At 48.4% G+C, this 15,199-nt stretch overlaps 2 protein-coding genes and 1 pseudogene across 2 annotated transcripts; 2 read left to right on the top strand and 1 right to left on the bottom strand.

The window, feature by feature from the left end:
- Positions 1-252: 252 nt before the first annotated feature.
- On the top strand, positions 253-3,023 carry LOC147990977 (uncharacterized). Its single transcript, XM_087538477.1, has 3 exons — positions 253-804; positions 1,125-2,568; positions 2,773-3,023. Exons 1-3 carry the CDS (start codon positions 253-255, stop codon positions 3,021-3,023), a joined length of 2,247 nt encoding a protein of 748 aa, XP_087394603.1.
- Positions 3,024-4,228: 1,205 nt separating this feature from the next.
- Positions 4,229-8,537, top strand: LOC125556373 (nodulin MtN21 /EamA-like transporter family protein). The gene is made up of 7 exons (XM_048719125.2): positions 4,229-4,935; positions 5,025-5,072; positions 5,182-5,304; positions 6,941-7,090; positions 7,503-7,674; positions 7,775-7,835; positions 7,935-8,537. The coding sequence occupies exons 1-7, from the start codon at positions 4,423-4,425 to the stop codon at positions 8,041-8,043; spliced, it is 1,176 nt and encodes a 391-aa protein (XP_048575082.1). The 5' UTR covers positions 4,229-4,422; the 3' UTR covers positions 8,044-8,537.
- A 2,864-nt stretch (positions 8,538-11,401) lies between these two features.
- Positions 11,402-15,199, bottom strand: part of LOC147990976 (uncharacterized) — a 39,236-nt pseudogene continuing 35,438 nt past the window's right edge.

The following is a 15,199-nucleotide window of genomic DNA, read 5'->3' as shown; positions in this document are numbered from 1 at the left end:
ATGCGGCTTTCAGGCCGTAAATTCACATGGTCCAATGCTCAAGAAAACCCGGTGCTAACAAAGATTGAACATTTCTTCCACTCCGACGATTGGGATGAGCTTTTTCCAAATGCCCACCTCTAGGCCATCTCATCTGCCTGCTCGGATCATGCACCGCTGCTCCTCCTGGGGGACACGGAGGTGCGGCGGCGCCCGTCCTTCAAGTTTGAAGAGTTCTGGCTTCGGCTACCTGGTTTCAAGGAAGCGGTGGCCATGGCCTGGAATAAACCAGTGCAGTCAACCAATGCAATCCGAAAGATCCACATCAAATTGACATGGACTGTAAAAGCTCTCAAGAAATGGCAAAGAGATACGGTCAGAGTCCTCAACACTCAGATTGGCATTGCAAAGGAGGTAATCTGGAGGCTTGACATTGCCGAAGAGGGGAGGTCCCTCTCCCCTGCAGAGCTGGAGCTAAGACGCAGGCTTAAGCTTTCTTATCTCGGCCTCCTATCCTTCCAGAAGGTTAAGTTGCGCCAGCGCGCACGACTTACGGGTATCAGGCTGGGCGATGTCAACTCTAAGTTTTTCCATGCCAAGGTGAATGGGCTACGACGGAAAAACTTCATCCAGTCGCTGCACTCGGATCACGGTGTTGCCGTCACGGCGGAAGATAAAGAGCAAGTGCTCCTTTCCCACTTCCAGGGCCATTTGGGCACCCCCACGCCACGACGTTCAAGCTTAATTTGGGACAACCTTGAGATAACCTCGCATGATCTCTCGGAGCTCGATGCGCCTTTCGACGAGGAAGAGATAAAAGACGCGGTTTTTTCGCTGCCCTCTGTCAAAGCGCCTGGCCCAGACGGGTTTATTGGAGCCTTCTTCAAAACATGCTGGGAGATCATCCGGTATGATGTCGTTCAAGCAATCCTCCAGCTTGCTAATCTCCGCGGGGACGGTGCCTCCCTCATCAACTTGGCAAACATCATTCTGCTCCCAAAAAAGCGGACGATCGGGTGGTCGGAGACTACAGACCAATCAGCCTCATTCATAGCCTTTCCAAGATCTTCTCCAAGCTCCTCGCCAACAGACTGGCCCCGATCCTGCCTTCACTGGTATCCAAATGCCAAAGTGCCTTTGTGCAGAAGCGATCCATCCACGACAACTTCTTGCATGTACAGAATCTCATAAAGGACCTACATCGTCGTAACATCCCAAGCCTCTTCCTCAAGCTGCACATTTCAAAAGCCTTCGACTCCATAAATTGGGCCTTCCTACTGGAGGTCATGCAACGCCTTGGCTTTGGGCAGCGATGGCGAGACTGGATATGTCTCTCCCTATCGTCCTCTTCTTCAAGAGTGTTACTTAATGGAAACCCCGGAAGGATGTTCAGACACGCAAAGGGCCTCCGCCAGGGCGATCCGATATCTCCGATGCTTTTCATCTTGGCCATTGACCCCCTTCAGCAGATCCTCCAACTCACCTCCCGACGAGGCATCCTCAAGCCCATTGCTGCCAGATCGGCCAGATGTAGGATCTCCCTTTATGCTCACGATGCGAGCATCTTTGCGAACCCAAACAAGGATGAGCTTCACGCGATTTCGGCAATCCTAAAGACCTTTGGGGAGGCAAGCGGACTGATCACAAACCTGAGCAAGACCGAGGTCTTCCCGATCAGATGTGCCGGCATTGACCTCCAGGATGTGCTGTCGGTTTTCCCTGCCAAGATTGCCACCTTCCCGGGACGCTATTTGGGGCTCCCCCTACATTTTCGTCGTCTTAAAGGTGTTGATCTGCAACCCTTCATCGATAGGTTTGCAGGCAGACTACCAGGATGGAAAGGAAAGCTTCTCAACAAGCCTGGCAGGGTGGCACTCGCTCACTCGGTCCTCATGGCCATGGCCACCTTCCACATCACAACTCTTAACTTGTCGAAGGGGACTCTTAGAAAGATCGACAAAATCATTCAGGCCTTCATCTGGCAAAAAGAAGACCAAACTCAGACCTCGGGAGGCCACTCCCTTGTTAACTGGAAGACAGTCTGCCGCCCAAGGCATTTGGGCGGCCTAGGGAACATGGACCTGCAGAGATTTAGCCGTGCCCTACGCCTACGGTGGCCGTGGTTGCAATGGACTGACCCAGAAAGGCCATGGGTGGGATCAGAGCTGCCGTGTGACCAATCAGACATGAGCCTCTTCCGCGCATGTACCTCTATTACGCTGGGCAACGGGCAGAAGACTTTGTTCTGGCATGACAATTGGACTGGTGAAGGTCCGCTCAAGCTCCTAGCTCCAGAGCTCTACAAGATTGCCTCAAGAAAAAATAGATCGGTGCACAACGAACTCATGAACGAGAACTGGATTAGGGCGGTGGCCAGACTGCAGACCATTCAGCAGCTAGGTGAATTCGTGTCTCTCTCGAACCACATTAGTCAGATCACCCTCCTCCCTGACCAAGAAGACACCATTCGCTGGAACTTAACCACCTCGGGGACTTACTCGGCCGCCTCTGCCTACGGCGCGCAGTTCTTCGGCTCCTACTCACGTTTTGACACGACCAAGGTCTGGTCCACAAAAGTTGAGCCCAAGTGTAAGTTCTTCGCATGGCTAGCACTGCATGGAAGAATTCTCACTGCAGATATGCTGACCGTGAGGGGATGACCTCACGATCCCAGATGCATGCTCTGTCTTCAGCAGCCAGAAACAACAACTCACCTATGCAAAGACTGTCCCTTCACGGTCGCGGTTTGGAACCAGGTGAACTCCTGGACTAACGAAGGCGTTCCAATCTCAGGCTTCCTCCCGGAGCCAGGAAATGTGTCTGACTGGTGGGACAAGACTCTGAATTCCCAGTCCAAGCAAGTGCGCAAGAGGCGCAGTGGAAGAATCATCTACACGATATGGTCCGTTTGGAAGGAGCGAAACAGACGGGTTTTCACTGGACAAAGGCTGACGCATCGCGAGGTGGTGGCTCTAGCCCTAGACGCAATCAATCAGCGCGACCTGGCGTTTGCCGGCAACCTGCCAACCGCCGACATTGGTTAATCTAGATTCTAGGTTGGTTGGTCTTTTGTGGTTTCTGCGACGTTCCCTAAAAACGCTCGCCCCTCTGTAAATGGCGTCCTTTCGCCATCTCTTCTATAAAGAAAAAGGCAGTGCTCCTGCCGGTTCCTCAAAAAAAAATCCGCTTCTGAGCCTAGACTCATCTGCACCCCGCGATGACGAAAAAACTAAAACAAATACTAGAAATTTTTCAATTTTTTTTTGCATGATAGATAATTTGATGCGCGAGGCCCGCTTCAATTTTCAAATCATTTGGACATCTCTGCAGCTCTCGGCAAAAAAGACAAATTCTGGGTGTATAAAAAAGTTTTTCTGTTCATGCACTGTTCTGACCCGATTTATCTTTTTTGCCGAGAGCTGCTCAGATGTTCAAATGATTTGAAAATTGGAGCGGACCTCACGCACAAAATTTTCTACCATGCAATTTTTTTTTGGAATTATTTGTGACTTTTTTTCTAACCAGGTGCAGATAAACACTACACTCGTTTGGAATTATTTAAGACTGGGCATCGAAACACTACACTCGTTTCTCACTTCTTTTCTGGCGATCTTGTTCTTTTTATATGGGAACTTGCTGGTTCATTTATTCATCTAGACCAATTCCGAGTTCAATAATTTGGAAATACAACCCGAAGGTGAACAAAACCAAGTTTTACATGCTTTATTCAAGCAGCCATCCCTAGCTAACTTATGAGCTACCTTGTTGGCAGATCGCCTAACCCAATTGATTGGGTACTTGGCAAAAATTTCAAGAAACTCTTTGATCTCCTCAATGAGATCGAGGCCCATGCATGGAACGATCTAAGCAAGATCAGATTCTGGACGCCTATTTTCGTAGCTAGCTGCACGGCTCTTCCACACACAAGCATTTCAGTGATCTTGCTTTTGGGGGAGACTGTATAGGGGTAGATTGTATACCTTTTTTTTTCACATTAGAGCTAGAAGTCATCTGTATTTTAATTTTGGGTTCGTTGATTCTCAAAGGAAGGAAGCAGCAGCCACAGAGATTGTGGGCGATGTTTTTTTTTAGGGAGATCGTGTATAGTATCTTGTTTTTTTAATATTTCTAGACAAGATCGTGTTAATCTTGTGAAATGTCAAAATTTTGCCGTGGCACTTGTGGGCCGACCCAACCTGCTACTTGAAATACAGGCCCGACACCGAGCTGATCGACTGAAACCCACCCACACGCGTTCCTAAAAAAGAAAAAGAAAACCCACCCACACGCCGAGTGAGCTGAGCTGAGCTCGACACGCCGAGCGAGCGGAAACACACCCTCGCCGCTCCTCTCTCCTCCCGTCGTGCCGGCCGCTGCCGGGGCCGCCTTTCGACCCGCCGGATCACCGCAGCACCCCGCTCGAGCGCCGGCCGGCAGGCCGTGATGTCCACCGCCGCGCCCTTCCGCCTCCTCCTCCCGCTCCACCCACCACTAACTCCCAGACGCCATTCCGCTCCCGTTCTCCCCTCTGTCCCACGCCGCGGCACCGTCCCCAGCCCCCGCCTCCGCCTCCGTCTCCGTCTCGCAGCCGGGGGCGGCGATGCGCCTCCGCCCGCAGCCGACGAACTCGACTGCGTGGGCACGGGCAGCGACGTCGAGTGCGTCGTCGACGGCGACCCTGGGGCGGAGGAGGGGGTCGCCCCGGCGCTTGCGGGGAGGGAGTGGTGGGAGTGGGTGTCGCTGGTGTCGCCCTTCTTCTTCTGGGGCACGGCCATGGTGGCCATGAAGGGGGTCATACCCAAGACCGGGCCCTTCTTCGTCGCCGCGCTCCGCCTGCTCCCCGCGGGCGCGCTCGTCGTCGCCTTCGCAGCCGCGCGGGGCAGGAAGCAGCCCTCCGGGTGGGCCGCCTGGGGCGCCATCGCCGCCTTCGGCCTCATCGACGCCGCATGCTTCCAGGTGGATTTAGATAGCTGAAAGGCGTGATCCTTAGCGTGTGGTTGTGCGGTTCCTGAAGCCAGCATGGGTTTGGTTTCCTCCTTTTGCAGGGCTTTCTCACTGAGGGCTTGCAGAAGACATCGGCTGGCCTCGGAAGCGTAAGGCTAACTCTCTGTGCTGTTCTCTGGCTCCGAAGGCAAACAATTGGCTTGCCATCTTGGTTGATGGAGCTGACGATCACTTACGGAACTGTGATCCTCGTTGCAGGTCATAATTGACTCCCAACCATTGACGGTTGCTATCCTTGCAGCGCTATTCTTCGGAGAGTCTATCGGGGCGATAGGAGCTGGGGGGCTCGTACTGGGTGTTGTTGGGCTTTTGCTCCTCGAGGTTAGTACATTTTTGCAATGCATTTCTAACGTTTCCAAGCAATCTCGTATCTCCACGCTCAGATATTGGTTACGATTAGTTTTTCAATTGATTACATTTTTTTAACAAGTAAAGCAAGTGGTATACTCAGATACCACTGAAGTACCAAAAATGCTTTTAAAACACACAGGTAATAGACATTAGTATAGTACAACCCGGAAGACCGCAACAGTTTCGATGACTCAAGTTACTTAGGTTTAAATGGTGTTTTTTTTAAAGGAGGTTAAACCCCCCGGCCTGTGCATACAGCCATCTTTATTGATTATTCAACAAAGATCTGACAAAAACATACATTAACCCACGCGAAGCCACCACTCACACCTACAAAGTCGATAATGTGGAGTGTTCTTGCTCCCCATGCCTAAAACCGGTGTCGTCGCTGATCCATCCAAATAACGTGTCGGAACCTATAGCCGGTGCAGCAAACCTAAAGCGTACACCACACACACACATTTTAAAAGCCGCCATCATCATCGAACCGTCGACCCATCTTCAGGAAAGGGATCCACATCATCCTTGCCAGTCCGGCCATCCGTCGACGTCACCATGGCGCCCAACGGCACCACCTCCCTGCACGCAAACTGCTGAGCACGTTGCAGTCGCCGCCGGTACACCGCAACACCATGCCACCAAGTACCACCAGCCGACACAGCTTGAAGTCACTGGAAGATCTGTAGTGCGTAGCACCTGCCGAACAGGCATGACACTGCGTAGCACCTATCGGTTAGGCCTGACTTGACATCTCCGCCGAAGCTCCGTGCAAGACGAAGCCGCTCCACCTCCCGCCGCTGTCTTCCGGCGCTGCTCCACAAACGATGCTCCCAAGAGACCGCAATGTCGTCATCGTCTGGTCTGGAAGACCAGATCCTAGGATTTTCCTCGGAGCAGCATGAGTGGGTCGACAATAATTACACGATGATACCTTTATCAAGGTAATGATGCAAAACGTCGCCATCGTCCGCCATCAGCTCGGTTTTCACCGGCAACTAGGTCTCCGCGACTCGTCCGGGACTAGATGACAGATCTCGGGATCCGACCACCCAGCGTCAGGCCGACCACCTTCGATGGAGGAGATGACCACCACCGCCGGCTGCACCGGCCAGATCAGATCTAACTGGATGCACTGCCGACCAGTCCGCCAGACCCTCCACGCCGTTTGCGCCGATCCGAAGCCTGATGGCGCGCCACCGCAGCATAACCGGCCAAAAAGTTTAAATGGTTAAGCTTAGTAGTAGTACATACAATAATTTCCTTCTGCCAACGTTCTGAAGTCGACTTTCTTCCACTATTACTATGTGGGACACTGGGACTGAATAGATGACATATCGATCTGTAAAATGGTGAGAAGTTCCTTTATGGGTAAAATGGTGAAATGTTGCTCTTTGCTTATACTCCCTCCATTCACAAATATAAGATGTTTTATATATTTCAATATGAACTACATACAGACTGAAATGAGTGAACAAACACATTAAAACTTGTCTATATATATCTGATTCAGAAAAAATGTTAGAGCATCTTATATTTGTGAATGGAGGGAGTATGAATTATTATTGTGCATGTTATAATATTCTGATTGTCTTTAAATCTACTTTAGGTTCCAGCACTGTCAGTTGAAGGAAACAACACATCAGTCTGGGGGAGTGGAGAATGGTGGATGTTCCTCTCGGCCCAAAGCATGGCGGTCGGAACTATCATGGTTCGCTGGGTATCAAAGTATTCTGATCCAATCATGGCAACAGGATGGGTATGCATTCTGCAGATGAATACACTATCATTTATTCATTTTATGATAAGATGGCCTTTGTGGCATGCGTTTAAAATACCATCAATATGCTTTTGTTTTTGTGTCTCAAAATCATCCCCTCTTTTTTTCATGGTGTACTTGGGCCAGTTGATTCTGTATATTTTCCAGGAGCGCTAAGTTGGTTGCCTATCTGAGTAACTCAAGTATGAATTGAAATGTAAAATGCTAATGTTATGGTGGGGCTTAATGCATAGGGCAAATGCTTATGAATTGCAACGTCAAATGAAACTTGAACCGCTTTTGCTGGAAGCATCAAGTCAACCTAGCAGTATTAGATATGTTCCTACTTCAAATCATGGAAGCCTGACATCACACCACATAAAAGGCTAATGTTATCTCTATCGCTCTGCAGCACATGGTATTAGGTGGGATTCCTTTGTTGGTTATATCTGTTGTTAATCACGATCCTGCTCTTAATGGACACATTCAAGAACTTACATGGAGTGACATGGCAGCTCTGGGTTATACATCTATATTCGGCAGTGCTGTCAGCTATGGTGTCTACTTCTACAATGCTACAAGAGGTAAGAGTGATGTTAGCTTCCAACCAGTTCAATGCAGTTAGAGCTCTCCACAATTTATTCTCATCAGCACTTCATATCTTCTTCTCTCTTATTCCTGCAGGTAGTTTGACCACGCTTAGTTCTCTTACTTTCTTGACTCCTATGTTCGCCTCCATTTTTGGGTAAGACTCCTTGCAATATGTTGGACAATAAAATTTACACAAACATAAAATGCAATGTTTGTTTTCAACTTTTGGTCTGGGCACTCCTCGCCTTTTCAGGTTCCTCTATCTGGGAGAGACCTTCGCACCTGAGCAGATCGGTGGTGCACTTCTGACATTGGTTGCCATCTATATGGTTAATTACAAGAGCATTATAGGCGAGAAGTAAGAGACTGTCAAAAACTTGATAGGTTCTGTGCCAGCCGGGTACTGCACTTCACTGGAGCACATGTAACGGCGTTGTACAGGGGTTTGAAGAGTAAGTACATGTTAGTAATAAACATCCCACCAATTTGCACAGCTTGAAGAGGCATATCACATGTGCGTCCCCGTATTTGGACTAAAAAGATGGTATAAGCTGGTGCAAACAAGTTCTGTCATCTGTCAAACATAATCGGATGACTCGCCCACAACTCCTGTGTTGCACACTGATGAGGTTGTCGAGGATAAAGTCATGCCTCTCTCCATTTCAGCACAACTTTCTCACGTGGAGCTGAAAAATGCAAATAAAACCAATTGTGTGGCTACATAGTCAGATGGTTTGCATAATAGCTGATGTGTTGTACATATATGGGAGAAGTAGCCCCTATGTACAAGTAGTTGCTAGCATGGAAATATCTAATGAGCGAAAAAGCAATTGTCTCTGGTGAGTTCTGATCCTTAGTCTGTATTCGTCTTTGTTTTCCTCACGGATACTCCACTCCGTTGCAAAATAGATGAACCAACTTTATACTAATGTTAATACAAAGTTGAGTCATTTATTTTGAAATGGGGGGAGTAGTTGTGTTCATCAAGAGAACAAAATGCACATAAACTGGTGTCACTTTTTGGCGACAGCTGCTGCTACAGGGGCTTACGGCGGTGGGCCTAGACTATAGGGATGATTGGGTGGCAGCCTGGCACGATGCAGTTAGGCGAAGACGCGGGTGAATCACCACCCTTTTTTTACCACGTACTCAACACCTTACGGTCAGAGCAAATACACCACTCAACACCTTGCGGTCATTTACCACGTACTCAACACCTTACGGTCAGAGCAAATACACCACAAGTGGTGTGACAAGACAGGCATCTTGCTCCCCGGCAAGAGCTCCAGGCATAAAAGGAGGCTCATGGCTACATAGTGGGGGTTAAGACATGCATCTTGCTTTCCGGCAAGAGCTCCGAGCGACACATACCCCCGCATTTAATATAAAGGTGTTCTGCTATAATAGCCACATGTGGTGGCCCCTTAGGTATAAAGGAGGCCCATGGCTACATAGTAGGGGTTTCAACCCTTGGCATTTTAAGACACTACAAAGCTAGGCTAGATCCTGGCAAGGAGTGCTCAGCGCTTTAAAACACCAAGCTTCACCACCGAGTGAATTCAACCAGCAGGACGTAGGGTTTTACGCTTCCGAGCGTCCTAAATTTGAGTAAGAATCACCGTGTCAATTCATCTTCATCATCATGGAGTAGAAGTCGATCTTGAGCGTGTTAGCCCCTCACCGGACCACAAATGGGACGAGCGTCGTACCACAAAGAGGACACCCCTAGTCCCTAAACACGACAATCCTCCTCCTTAGAGTTGACATCACAATCAGCAGTCATCACCTCATCCTCTCTTCCTATATACACATAGGAAAGAATAGGAATTTTTAGTGATAAAATGACCAAGGGATTAATCAACATTGCTTCTGCCATGCATTCGACAGAAAACAACACAAAGGAACGACAAGGCAATGATGACTAGGGTTTCGCCAACCTTAAGGTTATGTTTTTCCACAAAGTTTTTCCGTCCACCACTGAGTCCATCCCCGGGACACCCTAGTCATCAATTGGCTTGTGATTTCTTTGCGTTATTTTTCTGTCAAATGCATGCAAGGCAATTGATGACTAGGGTGTCGTCGACCTTAAGGTTATGCTTTTCCACAAAGTTTTTCCACCCATCACTAAGTTCATCCATGTTGATAAAATACTCTGTGAGGTATCTTGTCATCAGGGATGGACTCAGTGGTGGGTGGAAAGACTTTGCAGAATAACATAGCCTTAAGGTCGAGGACGCCCTAGTCATCAGCCTTGTGATTTAATTTTTCTGTCAAATGCATGCAAGGAGCAGTGCCCATTTATTCCTTCAGTCATTTTGTTATTTGTTACTAAAAAATATTATTTTTTCCTATGTGTACGAGGTGACGACAACTGACTGTGACTGTGATGTCAATTCTAAGGAGGATCCAAAAGTTACCATTAGAATTAGCAACAAAACAACGAATAATGATGGCAACAACAACCTAGCAACCAAGAATGATGTTCACTTAACGTTAGTGGAGAAGACGAGAGCCCTCCGTTCAAGGATGACGACTCTCAAGATACTATCCGTGCAATGAATGATGAGCTGGAGTTGAGCACAACGTGTATAGTCTTCTTTCGCTCGACTCGAGTTCCTCCACCATCTCATTCACCATCTCGAGAGCATCCTCCTCCTTAGAGTTGACATCACAATCAGTTGTCATCACCTCATCCTCTCTTCCTATATACACATAGGAAAGAATAGGAATTTTCAGTGATAAATTGACCAAGGGATTAATCGACACTGCTTATGCCATGCATTCAACAGAAAATAACACAAAGGAATGACAAGGCAATGATGACTAGGGTTTCGTCGACCTTAAAGGTTATGCTTTTCCAAAAAGTTTTTCCGCCCACCACTGAGTCCATCCCTGGTGATAAGATACTTCACAGGGATGGACTCAGTGGTGGGCGGAAAGACTTTGCAGAACAGCATAGCCTTAAGGTCGATGACACCCTAGTCATCAATTGCCTTGTGATTTCTTTGCGTTATTTTTCTATCAAATGCATGCAAGGCAATTGATCAAATGCATGCAAGGCAATTGATGACTAGGGTGCCGTCGACCTTAAGGTTATGCTTTTCCACAAAGTTTTTCTGCCCATCACTGAGTCCATCCCTGCTGACAAAATACTCTCTGAAATATCTTGTCACCAGGGATGGACTCAGTGGTGGGTGGAAAGACTTTGCAGAACAACATAGCCTTAAGGTCGAGGACGCCCTAGTCATCAGCCTTGTGATTTTTTTGCGTAATTTTTCTGTCAAATGCATGCAAGGAGCAGTGCCCATTTATTCCTTTAGTCATTTTGTTATTTGTTACTAAAAAATCTTATTTTTCTGTGTACGAGGTGACGACAACTAACTGTGATGTCAATTCTAAGGAGGATCCAAAAGTTACCATTAGAGTTAGCAACAAAACAACGAATAATGATGGCAACAACAACCTAGCAACCAAGGATGATGTTCACTTAACGTTAGTGAAGACGAGAGCCCTCCGTTCAAGGATGACGACTCTCAAGATACTATCCGTGCAATGAATGAGGAGCTGGAGTTGAGCACAACATGTATGGTCTTCTTTCGCTCGACTCGAGTTCCTCCACCATCTCATTCACCGCCTTGAGAGCATCCTTGAGAATCACCATCCTCGGCTTAAGGGCTCTCACTATATCCACTAATGGTGGCTGACCATTATCGTTGGTTGCTAGGTCGTTGTTGCTATCATCGTTGGTTGATGTGATGCTAACTCTGGTGATAATCTTTGGACCCTCCTCCTTAAAGCATCTCCAGCCGCGCCCCCAACAGGCCTCCCCAGGCCACTTTTTCGGCGCCGGCACGGAAAAAACGCCCCAGTCGCTCCCCCAGGACGCCGAAAATCGCCGGTTCGGCCCTTTTTTCCGCCCGGCGATCACAAGCCGAACTCGGCGCACTGGGGAGAAGTTGGGGGCTCCGGCGCAAGGGAAAAGCGTGGCTGGCCCACACCGTCAGGGGAAAAGTCAAGGTTTTCTTCCCCGACTCGCCTCCCACCCCCCGCGCCCTCGGCCACCAGTAGCTATATCCCGGCGCCGCCCGCCGCCCTACACCACTAGATAGCCATTCCCCGCCGGAAAAATAGCAGCGCTTCGCCGCGGCAGCCCCTCCAACTACAGCTGGGCGTTTCCGGCCGCCGTTTCTGGCCACGAAGGCGCGGTTTAGCGGCGGGTACACGCCCACCGAGCGCAAGGTGTTCGGCGATTTGCCTGCCTCAGTGATGGACTCGGATGACAAGGAAGCGCTTGCCGCGCTGCTGGAGGAGGAAGCCGAGGCCGACGTCCAGGAAGAAGAGCATCTCATGGTGCTCGTCGCCCTCGCCCAGCTGCTGGCGAGCAATGAAAAGCCGCGGCGAGGTGGCTCGGCGCCTGGGCGGGTGAAAGCAAAGAACCGGCATCGTCTCGAAGGCTACTGCATGCTCTACTCCGACTACTTCGCCGATGCTCCACTTCACGGCGAGAAAACATTTCGGCGCCGTTATCGGATGAGCCGAAAGCTCTTCCTCAGGATTGTGAATTCCATCCGGGAGTTCGAAAACTACTTCAAGTGCAAGATGGATTGCATCGGCGCTCTTGGATTCACCTCCATCCAGAAGTGCACGACAACGATGAGGATGCTTGCATATGGAGCTCCTAGTGATTCACTCGACGACTATGGGCGCATGGCCGAGTCCACCAGCATAGAGTGTTTCTACAAGTTCTGTCGGGCAGTGGTGGCAGTGTTTGGACCACAATACTTGAGAACACCCAATGCGGAAGACACTGCTCGGATCCTAGCACAAAATGCAGCAGGAGGATTTCTTGGGATGCTTGGAAGCATCGACTGCATGCATTGGAAATGGAAGAATTGCCCATTTGCTTGGCAGGGGATGTACAAAGGCGCCAAAGGCAGTTGCAGTGTGGTGCTTGAGGCGATGGCCACACAGGACCTCTGGATTTGGCACTCCTTCTTTGGTATGCCAGGAACTTACAATGACATCAACGTGCTGCAGTGCTCTTCTGTCTTTGCCAAGCTTGTTGAAGGTCATTCTCCTCCGGTGAACTTCGAGATCAATGGACGGCACTACAACAAGGGGTACTATCTAGCTGATGGCATCTATCCGAGATGGTCGACATTTGTGAAGACAATCTCAAACCCTGTGCTAGGAGGCAAGAACGCCTGGTTTGCGAAGGTTCAGGAGGCTTGCAGGAAGGATGTCGAGCGGGCATTTGGTGTGCTCCAATCTTGATTTGCTGTTGTCTGATACCCCGCTCAGACCTGGTCGAAAGATTAAATGTGGGAGATTATGACTTGCTGTGTCATCTTGCACAACATGATCATCGAGAGCGAGCAAGAAGACCCAGTGTTTGACACTGAACCATACTATAGGCAGGGTCCTCTAGCCGAAGTTGATCACCAGCTACCGGCAACCTGGACTGCCTATCTTAGTATGCGTTAGGAGATCCGAGACCCACAGGTGCATCATCAACTGCAGCAAGATCTGATAGAGCATCTATGGAGGCTCAAGGGCGACGCTGGGCGCGACGTGTGATGAAATATGAGTTTTATTTGTTGAACTATATAATTTGTACTGAGCTATTTGTTGTTGTACTATTTTGTTGAAGTATTTGATATTTTTGTGATGAAATATGTGATAAAAAAAATTATGTGCATAATTGAACGCCGAACAACGGCTAACCACGCCGAATATGGGCCTATTGTCGCCCATATGGGCCCTTTATTCGCCAAAATGGGGCTGAAAAGTGGGCCAATTTCGGCGGCTGGGGGCGACGACTGGGCGGGAAACTGCCCCCAACGCCGATTGCATCGCCGGCTCGCCCCCAGGAGGCGATTTTTATGCGTCCTGGGGGGCCGAACGGCTGAAGATGCTCTTAGACTAGACATCCTCGTCAGTTGTCATAAACTCTTCCTCTATTACTGTATAGATCTAGAAACAATATGGAAATTTTCAATAATAAAATCAATGAAGGGGTCGATGGGCACTAATTCCGCTGAGCATTTGACAAAACAATAACAAGAAAGAATGACATGTCAATTGATTAAACAACTCACATGAATTTTCCGATTTCATGAGTCAAAAGACCATGGCATCGTCGACCTTAACGGTTATGTTTTGTTGCTCCAATCCAAGGGTCTCCCGAGTAATTTAAGAGAGAAAAGCTTCCAGAGAAAGATACTATAATGAGACAAAAAGATGAGGAAGGGCGGAGCGACCATGCCAAGTATCTTGTCACCAGGGATGGACTTAGCGATGGGTGGAAAAACTTTCTGTAAAAGCATAGCATTAAGGTCAATGATGCTCTAGTCATCAGTTGTTTTTTCATGCCTTCGTGTTATTTTTTTGACAAATGCATGGCAATAGTATTGCCCATTAAGCCCTTCAGTCATTTTATTATTGAAAATTCCTAACCATGCCTTGTTTGTCTATGTTTTTTTGTCTTGCAAACACATTTAAAGTACCCACCTAGCTTTTCATGTGCCAGATTCTTCCACTACATCTTCACCTTGAAGGCAAGATGCTACATTTGAGGGCTAGTTGGTAACCAAGTCAGTACCCTGTGGGAACAGAATCACTATGTTTTTGTACTGTCTTTTGATGTTGCTATGGTTGCTGCCGGTTAGATCTTGTTTCAGATGTCGTGAGGCCGGAATCACTACGTTTTTGTAGTGTCTTTTGATGTTGCTTCAGTTGTCGCCGGTTAGATCTGGTTTCAGTTGTCGTGAAGCGAGTATAAGGGGCTAGCATGGTTCACTAAATAGTTCTAGCACATGTGGTCCTATAAACTGTTGGTACTCTTTATGCTTGCTCTTGATAACATTCTTGTAATACACACGAGTGTCTGATCCTAGCATTGATGTGGGCCTCCATTACAGTCCTTTGGATCAGGGTGCCACATGTATGACTTGTGTGCAATATACATAGTACACGGATACAATAGTACAACTACCCATCGTCATAAGTTACAAGGTCACACATTAACAACACCTTAACCGTGTTGGTTGGGTAGACTAAGTGGAACCTAAAAGAATAACGAAATACTGAGACTGCCTGGATAGGAAGTTGATGTGAGTGAGGACGAGGACACTGATATCAACTCTCCTCTTGGGCTACTGGAACCTTTCCACAAGTGCCGCAACAACAACGTCCACACACTACTAAGTTAGATCCAAGACATGCTTTACCATTGGGATGGCTGATTAAATAGAACATGCCTAGTGCTCTTCCTCTTCGAAATGAGCACCCTCAAGCAAGCACGGATGTCAATCCTTGATGGGGATACATATCTAGTGCCACCAACATATAGTGGACAAAAGACTGAAGGATCCCACCAAATATGGTTTCATCATTGGAGATGTTCAGGTTAGGAACATGGTGCAGCACATTCTAAACCTGACAACAAGACTATTTGGGGTATATAGGCCTAACGAGTAAGGGTTGGAAGTGATAGCTACCTAGAAGTTGGACCTCGAT

The sequence above is a fragment of the Triticum urartu genome, chromosome 1A, assembly GCF_056163025.1.
Source record: "Triticum urartu cultivar PI428250 chromosome 1A, HENAU_Tu73, whole genome shotgun sequence".
Taxonomy (NCBI): domain Eukaryota; kingdom Viridiplantae; phylum Streptophyta; class Magnoliopsida; order Poales; family Poaceae; genus Triticum; species Triticum urartu.
Note: the sequence above shows the minus strand (reverse complement) of the source record. Positions and strands in the feature narration are given on the sequence as shown.